General features: G+C 37.9%; 1 protein-coding gene across 1 annotated transcript in view; it reads right to left on the bottom strand.

Annotated features, from left to right (window-relative positions):
* Positions 1-12,541, bottom strand: part of LOC145990424 (putative glutamate receptor) — a 32,319-nt gene extending 19,778 nt beyond the window's left edge. Inside the window, exons 1-4 of the mRNA XM_083126118.1 lie at positions 12,442-12,541; positions 10,142-10,317; positions 9,234-9,530; positions 3,529-3,629 (exon numbers count right to left, since the gene is read on the bottom strand). Of these exons, the coding sequence (XP_082982244.1) occupies positions 3,529-3,629; positions 9,234-9,530; positions 10,142-10,317; positions 12,442-12,541 (674 nt within the window). The remainder of the gene's footprint in view (positions 1-3,528; positions 3,630-9,233; positions 9,531-10,141; positions 10,318-12,441) is intronic.
* Positions 12,542-15,043: the final 2,502 nt, after the last annotated feature.

Genomic DNA, 15,043 nt, shown 5'->3' with positions numbered 1-15,043 from the left:
TCGTGAAATTCTAGCCCATCTTGATATGTCGCACGACCCCCTTCCCATTTAAAAGTCTGAAGTTGAATTCAAGATGGCGGACATCAAGATGGCCGCCGACCGTGTGGGTGTCGTCAATGTGGTTCCCCCTTGGCCAGGCAATGATTGGTCATCGCCAATTTCAAATTCCATGCCGCAGTGGCCTTGTACTGAGGGTGTTAAGTGACTTATTGAGCCACCCTGTATATTTCGAAATCTCAAGTCATGTAAATTCAAATGTCTACATTGGTTTTGATAACAAAAATCAGTTCTCAATAAGTTTACTGCAGTTATGTCCAAATTACATAAAAATTAATATAAAGAAACTAATTGTACGCATTGGAGCATAAGCAAGAGCGCCCGCAGGAGATTTTCTCAGAGGTGGGCAGAATCATAGAAACTTTTTATTATTATTGTTACTATTATTATTATTGCCAGGGGCGGCGCCAGGGGGTGCTTGCGTGACCCTTTATTTTCTTCCGCACCCAGTTTGTTTCCACAAACGACTGTGTGGATGATTCAGTACAGCATATAAAAACGGTCAAACCACGTTCAGGTGGTGCACAAGTAAGACAGGGATGACTGTGCTGGTCGTGAAACTATCTGTGCAGAGCTGTTACAGGCAGTGATTACAGGAAGATTTGATCACCCCTTTTCAACACCTACGTTAACGTATCCAGCACGTTGTGCTCAACATGACACCGGAAATGGTCTTAAAGGTGTTTGGTGAAACGGGGAAGACATAGGGATTCATGTGTAGACATGCAGAATGCTCTTGTGGAAGTACACTTTCATGGATTTTCTTCTGTACACCACTTATCATGTCCGATATTTTTTCTTTAAATCTTGATTATGTGTTACCAAATACTAAGGAGTTCATTCAATACATTTTTTTCAAATCTCTAGTCTCTTTTTCTCAAAAATGGATCGAGACTTTATAATCACCCTGTACAATTTGCATAACTGTATACATAAGATATTAATTCATGTAGGACAAAAATATTTTTTATACTTAGATAATCAGCGTAAAATAGACTGTAAGCTTAAATGTAACTCTATATCTAATAATAATAACAATAACAATTGCTGTAACTAACGGCCTGTAAGTCACAGAAAACAATACTTTTTGTTATAAAATATCACTACAATTTCACCATTCAAATTACATTAACTCTTTCCAGAAATCTCAGGGGGGCATGTGCCCCTCCCCCCTGAGCATAAGGTATACGGTAATGAGTAAGGTTAAACACGCAAGCACAGTGCTCTATTCTGTGGGAAAATGTGCCGGTATCCTTCAAGTAAGGGAGCTTTCTGACCGAAGCGACATGGTGGATTTCACACCGAAGTCAAAGAGAGAAGCAACACGGGCCCCATGCAATCTGTAGTCAAGCATGCAATACGCTGCGCTCCCACCAGATTGAGAAAACGGCATATTACGAGCGACACACAAGCAACACGTACATATTAGTAGTGGTTGACCCCGCTAACGGATGTTGCTATTTAATATTCATAATTTATTTGCATGTACTTAGAATTCGTTTCCATATAATTAAGAACTAATTTGCATATGATTAGAATAATTTACACTTATGTATTTGCATATTTATAACTTTTATGAATATGTTATTATTTATTTTATGAAACATATGTATATAGAAGGTAATTAGTGGTACTAAATGTTATGCATATGATTTTATATTTATTACTGCAAAGTATGTAATGCATGAAACGATAATAATTAATGTTTATAATATTGAAAATAAGATTTTACGGTTTATGAAACGCTATGAATGGTGTTAATAGGTGTAGGTACAGGTCCAATTACGATTTAGGTCGGTCCGATTTAGGTCGTTGGTACTCGAACCAACGACATGTAACGGTAATAATTATAGTGTTATATATAATAATGTTATTATGTTATGAAAGACGATGGTCCGACACGCTAGACACCTAAATTAATAATCAATGGGTCCGAGGTTCGATACCCCGTGATAAAAGCAAATAGTGAAAATTGTAGGCCCAGACCCTAATAGCTTTCACTTCTTCCTAGTTCAAATAAAACCCTTACGCTTCGCTCTCCTTGTTCAAGGTAAAATTCTCGCTCCAATCTAATTGGGTATCCCAAAATCCCTTTTTCTTGTGTTCTCAGTAACCTTGGCCTACTTGACAGAAACCTGTTCTGACATGCAAATGTTCTACCCTAAAACCCTCGCTACAGCATCCCGTGCCTTGGAGGCAAACCTGAGCGGAATATTAATTGGCGGCGGAGACCGGTTCTACAAGCGACGCATAGCTTCAGAGTTTGGCCTTGAGCGCGCATTCTCAGTCATCCTTTGTTGTCTGGTTCAATCCCTCCCCTGCCCTACGGCGTTGCATACCTTTCTCCTATCTTTGCGTTCTAGTTGACCTTGGAAAAACCGGTTCTGATTGGTGAATCGGGTTCTTTCTTTGTTCTGGCGTTCTGACGTCATTTGGCCTTGACCGCACATCCCCCAAATTTCTTTCTCGTCTACCTGCGCGGAGTTCACAGTCTTCTGTCTAGCGTGTCAGATCAACTTCTTTCATACCATAATAACATTATTACATAGTACACTATAACCATTTGTTACCGTTACATATCGTGAGTTCGAGTACCGGAACCGTCCCAAATCGTAATTGGACCTTTACCATTACCCATTACCAACATTTATAGCGGTTTATAAACCATAAAAACTCATTTTCAATATTAAAAACATTAATTATTATCGTTTGATACATTACATACTTTACAGTAATGAATACAAAATCATATGCATAGCGTTTAGTACCACTAATTACCTTCTACATACATATTTTTCATAAAATAAATAATTAAAAATTCATAAAAGTTATAAATATGCAAATACATAAATGTAAATTATTCTAATGACATGCAAATTTATTCTAAATACATGCAAATAAATTCTAAATACATACAAATTAATGATGAATATTAAATACCAACATCCGTTAGCGGGGTCAACTACTACTCATATTGTCGTGCCGCTTTGAAAGATTCCATTTATTTCTAAGGGTTCGTTTCCAAGTGACACATGTCGTGTGTCATTTGTCGCTTCGGTCCGAAGACGCCCTTATCATACTCATCAGGAAAACTCTCTAAAACATTGTGGTATGTTCATAAATAAAAATGCATGCATCTATAAAAAGTACAGAAAAAAAACATTTTCCGAGAGAGAATATTGATAAAGTGAGAATTGGGTAATTTAAAAGTAATTTTGTATCCCGAATGGCATTTGTGTAGCCATATTCGTTTCGGAGATGATGCAAGTTAAATAAATATCCATTTGTTTTTGTTTTTTACTGCATTGCCAAACCTAACAGCCGCAACAGATTAGCAATAGAATGCCTCCTGTCTTTCTGACTATGAGTGTTTTATGGCCTAAAGGAAAGCAACAAAGCGACAACGCTCCTGCTGCACTCTTGTCATATCTGATCAACTAAGCTCCAGTTTATCCAACTACTATTACTTACGTAAAGTTCATGCTGTGTTGTAGTAGTTTCCACACGTCGTTCATATAACCTTCCATTTTGTACGACTCTCCATCTTTGGTTAAGGTCATAAATGGTTTCTCCTGCAAAAAAATATGAATAAAACTACAACTGTAACTATAATGTCCGAAAGGGGACTTTGGACTAGATTCTCCAAGACAAAAATATGTCAAAGTATGTTAAAATTGAGCAATTACAACCAGGCCCGCAGCTAGAGGGTCGCAACTGCCCCACCTGAGAACCTGCTTTGCCCACCCATGTGAAAAATACAGAACACATTCCTATCTGGAATTCTCACTAATCTTTACAATTATATCCTGCATTACTCTAGCAACATAACAAAGACACTTATTGATTTTGTGATTTATTAGGGTGTGTGGGATTCCGTACAATGTCGTATCAGGATTGGGGGGGGGGGGGAAATCCCCTTCCAGATTCAGACTTCGGGAAATTATTTCGCAATTTTCAGTATCTAGAACAGTTGTGATATTTTGAGTAGTCTTGTATTAAAGGTGCCTAATGTGTTCGGATGTTTTTCTTGGATGTGTTGCTATGAACTTGGAACTGCTTAAATTTTTGTTTCCCAAGTCTACCTTTTGGTAATAGCGATTCATGTGGTAGAGAGAGGGAGTGGATATTAGATTGTTGTTACTTAGAGTTGCTTTTCTGCCACTTCTAGCTAATTGCACCAATGAGTGATGACGTAAAATTGATGAAGAGACACTCATAAACAGTGCCGCAACCACAGGTGGGCAGGGGCATTGTCCCACCACCCCACTGACCTTGGACGGAAGTTCATTCTAGGGGAAGCAAACTTTGTAGTAAAAAACAAGACTAGGAGAAACTAAGAATGGCAGGACAATTGGATACTCATGATGGAATTAGTGTGTTCCTTGCATTTTTCTTCCAGACCGCCAAGGGCACTTGCAAGGGGCACAGAGGAGCAATCCCCCCCCCCCCTCGATTTCAAATTTTATACAAATAAAAATACATTTCATAAAATTTTCAATGTCTCCTATTCCTATAATCCAAGTTCAGAGCCATAGCTATGGGGCAGCGGGTGTCGGCCCCTGGGAGCCAAACAATCTATATTTTAAAGAAATGTTAAAGAGAATGCCATAGCGCCCCCTAAAATTATTTGCGCCCTATTAAAACAATTTATTTCTATGAAACTTAATATGAAATATTAATGATGACGCTGTAATCCAATAAGTTATTGATCAATCAAGGGATTCCTATTTGTTTGTCAGGTGTAAAACACATGTATTTCACCTATAATTCACACAATATTACCAAAATGGTTAACGTAACCAGTAGGCAAACATTATAGTGATGCAAGAGTATCCCCTTTGAAGCAAATATAATCCGTGGTGGACTAAAGGACCCATGTTTTAATGTTATAGCAAGTACAAAAAATGTATTAGAAATTTTTACACAATTCATCCAAGTGTAGATAATATGTAATTATTATTATTATTCAATTAATTCGATTATTCTTCACAATGGTGTTGGATTGTCGTTAGATTACTTTGTGCATAAAAATCCTGCATACTGGAAACTAGAGGGAATCATTATGAAGCATGATGTATAAAGGGCTCCCTTAATCAGTTCTATAGAGAGGCCCAAAGCTGTTAGTACACTTCTGTTCACAAAATGTGGCACACTCGTTTGAGTTGGTCCAGCTTTTTAGGCGATCGTGTCTAGCAGTACAGCCGAAGTAAGTGTACGGAAAGCAGCAGTGTTGCTTACTATCAAACATTTTAACCACATGCAGGGAAATTTGTGTCTCTCTGACTCAACGAAAAGGGCTAATGGAAAGATTGCAGTGTAAAAATTCATTAACTGGACTGTCCACGTCTACAATCAAAGTAATGTAAATGCGAGAAATTCGTGAAAAATATATTAGGCCCAGTTCCGATTATCCTTGCTGTGCATAAAGTAGACTTCAACGCCAAACTCAAACAAGCAAGCATATGACGAAGCAATATTTCTTTGTAACTCAAAATTTCAGTGACTCTTCTTCGAAAGAATATTGAACGATTCATCTTCAGTTGTATACCTCAACGCGTTGTTAGTATTGCTTATTTCTTGTAAGCTAGTTTTAGCCGCAACACGATGAAGAAAATAAAACACGCTTTACACTCAAAATTATCTCAACTGTCAGAAGATCTGCGGGTGTCATTTTTTTTATCTTGCCACACGAACAATAACAAAATATAACGCTACGATCGGTGTGACGACTTGGAATCAGGAGGTCCCGTGTTCGATATTCGGTCAAGGCACATAGTGGTTCTCATCCCACCTTAAAACACTGAATTGCAAAGACAATGAAATAATGTATTACAAGTTGGTAAAAAGAAAGCGACCACGAGGGGAATCGAACCTAGGATTTCAGCTTACAAAGCTGAGCTTCAACCAACATGGCCACAAACCACGGTGTTGAAACCAAGCTATTCAGGTAATTTTTACATAATATTGCATCTTTTCCTGTCCAGCTCGAAACTTTTGATGTCGCTTCTCGCTAATTACATTCATTTGAAGCAATATGCTTCATCAGTTAGTGTTTGTATGCTGTGCATATTGCTGACAGAATATAAGTGAAGCTTGTACTACATGATAACTTTGGGAAGTCGTGCTTTGTGGAAGGTTAGTGTTTCCAACCCTAAATGATCATCGTCATCTAGCTTCCGTCAACATAGCGAATTCTGCTATGTGACGACGAATCTTATTAACCAACGACACATATATTATATTATTATTATTATTATTATTATTATTATTATTATTATTATTTACAATGAAGGGGTCCCGGGTTCGATACCCGGTGGAGAAAGCCCGAGAATTTTTATTTTACAAAAATTCCATTACTGTTAAAGCTAAATGAGAGGAAAAACATTGACTTATTGTTAATAACCTAGATGACTGATGTGTGTGTGTGTGTGTGGTGGGGGGGATACCTCCTCTCATGTGCCTCCATGGCTGTGACCTAAACTCTTGTTGCTTTCGGATTCCTATTATTTTTCCCATCGCATATTCAGTGCCGACTTTGCTATTCTGTTTGCCAAAGTGGATGGGGAAGGAGTTTATACAGTCTTCAAGTCATCTCCCGGGCTAGGAAAACTTTTTTTCCGAAAGAAAAAATATTTTTTTTACATCATTTTCAGGAATTACAACAGCACTATTTCCGCCTTCCTTATTCTAATTGCGTTCCTGTTTCTTTACATTATATAGTGTTGGTTTTCCTCCATTTTCGGCTACTCGCAACGGTGAAGAGAGACTCAAAAAGAACACCCATGCTCAGGCCAAATTCGAACCCGGGGCCCTCGCAATCTAAAGCATTGTGATAACCACTTCTTCATGAACGTCAAAAATGCGATTTTTTTGCATTTACATTACTTTCAATGTAGACGTGGACAGTCCAGTTAATTAATTTTTACGCTGCAATCCTTCCATTAGCCCTTTTCTTTGAGTCTGAGAGACAGAAATTTCCCTGCATGTGGTTAAAATGTTTGAGAGTAAGCAACACTGCTGCTTTCCGTACACTTACTTCGGCCGTACTGCCAGACACGATCGCCTACGAAGCTGGACTTGAACTCAAACGAGTGTGCCACTTTTTGTGAACAGAAGTGTACATATTAATCGTCTATGAACATTATCGACCTGTAAATATCAAATAGATACAGTCCCTATTAGCATATTTATGTTAAACTTTATGTTCTTTGGCAATCTGAAAAGGTCATTATCGAAATATTGCTATTTGATGTTGCTCGAAGTTTTTTTTTGTTGTTGTTGTTGTTGTTGTTCGTTGGAGTTTCATGATATCATACCTTTTCTGTTACTTATCTCTTTTGGGGGAGGGGGCAAGTGCCTATGTGTACCGTGCTAAATCTGCTAATGCGACACAATATATTAAAAATTTGCCCTCTCTAGGAATGACTTCGCCCCCCGCCCCCATAAAGAATTCCTGGCTACAGGTCTAATTACAACGTAAAAAGAATAATCCTATTGCCAAAAACCCAAGGCACTACACCTAATTCTGTCACTCACAGCTTGAAGGATAATACTTTTTTCACTATTCTTTTCCATTTCGTCTTTGCATTAGACTACTTCTAGAACAGGCTTTTACAAATTACGATATAAATTTTAAAAACATCTTTCATATATTGAATAAACTCAAATAAATTACTTTGCACCGAAAATAATTTGTTCAATTTCTGTGCCACATTTTCAATTAAAATTATTATCTAAACTTGTCTGACATCTTCGCGTTAGGGAGAGAAACACGTTACCTTGCCTTGTGTAGCTTTTCACAAGGTACCTAGTATACTAAATACGAGATACTAGGATAAGGATTTTTAGGTAAAAACATATTTTTTTCTTGCTCCACAAGTCGACCATACTCGGTAGGAGTGCCGACCATAGGGCTGCGATGAAATCTGCGAAATCTTATCTCGCATAAAAATGCACAATTTTACCTTTATCACATAAAACACATACTTCTAAGGAACGAACATAATATGTACATATTTTAAACATTCCAGATAAAATGAAGTTTCCGAATTCTTTGTGTAAACGCATATTTTGGAGTTAATTCATAAAATAGACGAGATATTTTGCGATCTCAAAGATTTATTGAAAGATGGATGTTTACAAAACGGTGTGGTAATCCTATCTGCAAAACTAAGCGTTTTGTGTAGCGTGATAGAAAAAGTGGAAACTTCCACACAACTGCTTTGCGAAACCTGTGAAGGACGTTAGTGCAATGACTGTCTCTTCATCAATTACATCATATCATCATAGCGAATAGGCAAAGTTGCAAAAAAGCGAAGTGAAATAAACGAAATCAAAATCTCGTCGTACATTCTCATCGTCGCGATTAGAAAAAATGGTAGAAATGCAGTGCAAAGTAAGAAAATTACGAATACGTTGCAAAAAACAACATATTTTGATGTCTTGTTCTTATGTGTACGTCGTCACCTTGTAATCAAGAGGTTCCGGGTTCGATACCCAGAGGAGGTACATAGTGCACACAGAGAACTAAATGCATCATATCGATTGATGCACCAGAATGCATCGATTGATGCACTAAAGTGTGTTTTATGGCTTCTTCAAAGAATCAAATTCACATTTGATGCATTTGGGTGCATTTTTGTATGTCGTGAAAGAAACACCAAAGTGCATTATTTGATTCAAGTGAGGATTCCTTTCAGTCCAGATGCACTTCAATGCATCAGTTGATGTTCCTTGATGCACCAGAATGCATCTTTTTGGATGATGCACTTAAACGTTAGGTCTGAGCTACAGAGTGTATGTAGCTCTGACGAAACGTTTAAGTGCATCATCAAAAAAGATACATTCTGGTGCATCAAAACGTATCAAGGTGCATCAAAAAGCATCAACTGATGCATTGAAGTGCATCTCGACTGAAAGAAATCCTCACTTGAATCAATTGATGCACTTTGGGTTTCTTTCACGACATACAAAAATGCACCCAAATGCATCAAATGTGAATCTGATTCTTTGAAGAAGCCATAAGACACACTGTAGTGCATCAATCGATATGATGCATTTAGTTCTCTGAGTGTAGGGTCAGTGCCAATTAGCCTATCTGTGCACAAGAGTTGACTTAACACTCAAATCAAACCAAACCAAACATTAATGACTTAACTTTCAAGATAACGTATTACCTCGAGCGTTGTGATCCGAAATTCGTGTCCCTGGAGATCGGATCGCCTCATCCAAAGACGCTGGGAGTGCTTTGTGATTTCTTCTCGACCTTTCGAATTCAGATCACCGATCTGAATGATCTGCAAGGAATGCTTCGCGGAGATCTGATACACTTCCATCAACCGCTTTCCGTGAATCACAAACAGTTGACTGTCGAGCGGAACGTAAATGTCCTTCAGAAACTCAGCGCAATCCACGTCGCTGTTCATGATCAGAATCCACAAGCTCTCTGATCTGAACATCTTAGCAGATGCAACCTAGGAAGGTAATAATCTCAGTACAGGGTGCTCACAAAGCCACGTTACATTTTTTTTTACATTTGATCAAATACATATGATTCTATACCTAAGTGCTTATCAAAGCTTTTCAAATTAAAATTTATATACATCAGGTATGGTATCCTATGGAGGAAGAGACAATTCCTAAATATATCCGCAGGGTTCACACTTATCCTAATAAAGGAAATTCCGGCATGTTTACCAGATTCCAAGTATAGAGCTGACATAAATGAGGTGATCGATTTGAAACACGTCCAGGTTTAACGGAATTCAGGATGAATACTCAGCAAATTTAATACGGAAATGTTGCACACAAATAACAGATTTGTGAATAGCCCTACTGTATTAGGTGGAAGTTATTTTCTCTAATATCACTCTAACGGCAAACTGTGCATGATACGTGGCTGCAAGGTTGGCCAATATCAACGTTTGGAGTTTACCTCTCCAAACGTACCAATTTTTTGCACTAGAATTCCATGAAACGTGAGTGATGTTTGAAATCAATCACATCATTTATGCCAAACCTGTATTTTTTTTAAAAAAATAAACTCGAGTAGAGTGGAAACGGAAACAGAAATATTTCCACTAACCTGTTGTAGGAATGCCTTCGTATGCGTCTTTTCTATCCAGACGATATACGTCACCTGTTTCTCGGAGTGAAATGTCATTGCTTCGTTTTCTTCCGACAGACTTACGTAGGAGGAATAGATCCTCACTGCACTCAGTCGCCTCGCAACAGTGGTCATTATTGGGTAACGAACCCAAGCTGGAATAGAACAATACGAATATTGTTGAATGCTAAGAAAATGTATAAGTATTATACGTACTAACGTACATGTTTCGTTTAGACGTTCGCGGGTTTGATTTCCTATATCTTTCCAGAATTTTGGAAATAAATGGGAGTTGCTTCAATTAGCAGAGGTAGTGTATGTTTTGGCCTGTCATCTACAATACAAAGTAAAATAATATTTTGCCCAAGTAATTCTGATTTGAACGCAGGGACACCCCTTGTATTTCAAACAGTGGGTCTGACCTGAGAAGCCTAATTTTATAAAGAAATTTTTCCCTGATTGTAAGATGCGAATTTGGTAATTAGCATTACTAAGCCATTGTACTTTCAGTAACTGGTAAGACAGGCAAAAAAAAGTACATTCTCTGAAAGAACTAAGTTTGTCTCTATATATGCTTTCTAAATTGAGAAATCCACATGTTCAATTAAAATATTACTGCAAGTAAAAAGTAATAATGCATGTAGTGTTAGTATAAGAGATAAGACAGGTTAACTGGTGTTCTAACAGTATCAGTCAATATAAGAAAATCGTTGCATCGATTTATCTATAATATTACCTATAATTTCACCGCTTCTATAAATAGCCTGTAATTTAGTGTAAAATTCTACCATTTTGAATGTCAGCATATAATTTGTGTGCTTTGTTTTCTTCAAACTAAAAATCTAAAAATACAGTTTTCTTTTTCATACGTAAAATCCATTCAGTCACATAGTTACAAACGTTATTAAGGAAGTCAATGACCTATTCATGTTCTAAACAGCAACATTTGCAATTTTAGCATAGGATTAGTAGAATATCGGTAAATTTTACATCTGTACTTTATCGATATCAGTAAACATTTCATTCCGGATATTGAAGCATCGTCTAGTTCGTCTCGACTCACGAAACGTATATTGTCCATTTCACTTTTCCATTACGTTCAACAAACAGAGCCCCGGGTTCGAATCCCGGTCGGGCTTGGTTGTTTGTGAATGTCCATTCATCAATTTCATCATTTCATCACTCATCCCCATCTTCGCAAATTAGCCAAGAGGCACAAAACGCGAAGTAAAATAGACTAAATCAATCAATCAATCAACAAACAGAGCCTATCTGTACACAATCCGGCAGCCATTCCTAAAAACAAGTCACACAGTAAAGCAATTTTTATATAAGTTTACTAAAATTTCGAACGATTGGCTATCAATCAGTTAGTCTCGGTCTTGAAGAGACTGGATTTCTCTCGTGTATATAATTTTAAATGATTGCCTCAGTGTTGATACAGTCACTTTCCTCCGGAGGGGGAATTAAACTTCACGGGGGGAATACCATAGGCAAAAATTATAATGCCAATAAAAAATACTAATATTTTTAAATTGTCCCTTATTTCTGATATGTAATTAACAATTATTAAAAATTATGAGAATCAATAAAATAATATGCATGCAATATTTTACATTTACAGTAAACTAAGGCTTCTAGCATGAACTAGTGTCTATGGAACTTTCTGGGAGTTCCTCGTCCTTCTCAGTTGACACCTTTCCAAAAGCTTAAAGCCGGCCTCCGTGGCGGAGTGGTTAGCATATCGCGCTACGACGTCAGGGGTCCGCGTGGATGTTTGTGAGTGTGTGTTTCATCATGTCATCACTCATCCACATCTTCGCAAATTAGCCAAAAATGGCACAAAAAGCGAAGTAAAATAAAGCAAATCAATCAATCAAATCCACAAGCTTGAAGCGTATCCTAATCCATAATATTTCTTAAGAGTTATTAAAACGTACGATAATTTAAATTCGTTCATTATTTTGACTTTTAATTATAAAGAGGACTGAATCAGTGCTTATTACTACAAAAATATAGAAGTACGTTAAATTCAAGTGAATGAAAGAACGCCAAAGTGAGCATGATTGCCAAATTTCTTAGCTTTTGTCCCAAAGCCATCAAGGTTACTGACATTTTCAGAGGACTTTTAATATCCGGAGGGGGGGGGGGTTCTTTTCCAAGGCCACCCCCTGAATTCATCACTGGTTGTCCGATTCTCGTCAGGAAATTATGTACATACAATTAAGTAAATATATGTTACAAAGTCATGTTAAGACGTAAGAGAATATCAGTCTTACCTTGCCTATCGAAAATGCTGCGAATAAACACAACCTTGTTTGCTGGATTCCCTTGTTGTAATTCGTCTATGGATCTCAATATCTGCACAGCATTGGGCATATCTACAAGAGTAGATGTCACCGTATATCTTGAAGCTGTAATCAGCAACAAAGTGCTAATTAGCAAAACAACGTTCCTCATTCTGAAAAAAAAAACTCCATTGGACAGATTACAACAGAAGAAAGGTGCTACGATTCATCTGTTACACGATCGTCAAATGTGTGCAAGGGTAAGTCACGATGGCTTCGATTTTCGATTCCGAAAAGAGTTAATGGATTATCACTTTACCCGGCACCGATTCTTGGCTACACAATGCTTCTAAAAGTTTGCATGACTTCAACTAACATTTCTAAGCTTATCTACATCTTTCATTTGCAGGTTAAAAGCTTTGAAAGGACTAGATTCTTATCGTTAATTTGCAGTAAATTGACACAGAAGTCCAAATGCACTTCATTGGTTCGGTTAAAAGCATTGTTGGATGTCTGCTAGGTTATTATGTTTTATTATACTTTATAAATCAGGATCGATTTCTTAGAAATAATGTATGAAACACAGCACTTGTTTCAAATAATTGTGACGTCATTATCTTTAGGTTGAATGCACAGTCAGAGAGACATTTCTATTGAATTTCAATGCGATCGTTAGAACCCGCAATTGCCGGCCCCCGTGGCACATCACGCTACGACGCCAGGGGTCCCGGGTTCGAATCCCGGCCTGGGCATGGATGTTTGTGAGTGTCCATTCATCAATTTCATCATATCATCACTCATCCCCATCTTCGCAAATTAGCCAAAAGTGGCACAAAAAGCGAAGTAAAATAAAGCAAATCAAAATAACCCGCAAGTGTCCATAACTGTATGCCTCAAATTAATAAAGCATATTAACACGATCAACAAGTCACAGAAACAGTCTATTAAGTAATGCGGAGTGGATTTAAGATCGCCATGTTTCTCCCACGGACAACTTTAATAGAAGATTGGGATAAATAAATACCCGGACAACGCCGGGCAATCAGCCAGTTAATGAATAAAATACAGAATCCAGCTCATAGTTGCATTCATCTTTTCAGCAGCTTCTATTGAACTCATTCGCTGAGAGTCATATTCGAAGTGTTTCTATGATATAGAAAGGTTGTACAATTGTCGCTTAAAAGAAATTTAAGTGGAATAAATGCAGAAAATCAATCGCACTTTATCAGTGTGTGTTTTGAGTCCACATTATGCACTGATAAGCTACTCGGGACTGAACCTACAGTTTAAAGTGGGATCCGAACCACTGTGCAATGCTCTTCCACCTGAGATTCGAACCCGGGACTCCTTAATAATCAAGCTTAGAGAACCTATCTTCACGTACAAATAATAATTTGCCTGACACGAACACGTCCGGTGTCTGATTCAACAGTTTCTATATGTTTGCTTCAAAACTTGGCTTTGCGATTTAATACACATCTGATAGGGTAAGTCGGGTCAGAGATTTGTTATCATAAGAAAATGTTCCATACAGCTAAATGAACAGGTTTTGGTCGATGCATAGTAGTTCACGTGAACTAAACTCTATTTTTATCTGTTTTATCAACGAGTCAAACTATGGAGAGAAAAAAAAAGGGTGTGCAAAACCCATGTTACTTCCGCTATAGTAGGAGTCCAAGGACTCCCGAAACAATTTTGCAAGATCTCAACCTTGAAATTTATAATGAAACTGACTACTTAGCCTTTTACTTGTCCCCAAATTAGTTCTATGGGATTGAGTCAATGCCGTGCACTGAGAAGTAGCAGTGATAGATCACACAATCTTACAACTTATACAAGTTTAAAATCGCAAAAAGCATTGTCTTGTCAAAGTCACTGTTATTACGCGGCAGTTTATTTCACGTGCTGGAAGGAGTTCTTCAGCTCGGTACTCGGAGTGAGGAGGGAATGTGGGGGGCTGGTATCCCCCAGATAGCAGAATTTTCGCAAAGCAACCCCTCATTGTCACCATCCCCTTCAGCCAACCCCAAGCCACAACCAACATACCGCCAACTAGCTTTTTCCTCTTCAGGGACAGTAGATTGGGCCGCATTATATCCCGCTGATGCAGCAGAAATCTGATTCGTTCCAGCCTGCGTTGCAGTGGTGCACAAACGGGGGGGGGGGGGGGGGGTACAGGGGAGGTACAGGGGGGGTACCCCCTCAATTTTTGAAGGAGGATACTGTATCCCCTAAATTCGTAAATCCCGTTGTACCCCCTGTACCCCCTTAGATAATTTGACAGACGCAAGGTGCTACTGTTAAAGGAACATATTTTCAATTTGCTTAATAAAAAAGGTTTAGGTATATTGTTTATATCTTACAAGCATTATCTAATTTATCTTACTTAGCTACCACAGAAATTTAAACTATTGTAAACTTATTCTACTACATTGTGCTTGCTACTATGTAGTTAGTTCATTGACCTGTGTTCTTGGAATCCTCTCTAAGGAGATGAAAATTGTGTAAAATTTATGTGAAACGATGGAATCAGATAAAGTTTACTCTCAGAAAATCACGCTCTAGATGAATGCTCCTTTGCGTAGGGGGGGGG

Source organism: Lepisma saccharinum, chromosome 7, assembly GCF_977018435.1.
Source record: "Lepisma saccharinum chromosome 7, izLepSacc3.1, whole genome shotgun sequence".
NCBI lineage: Eukaryota > Metazoa > Arthropoda > Insecta > Zygentoma > Lepismatidae > Lepisma > Lepisma saccharinum.
This window is presented reverse-complemented; position numbering and strand designations above follow the sequence as displayed.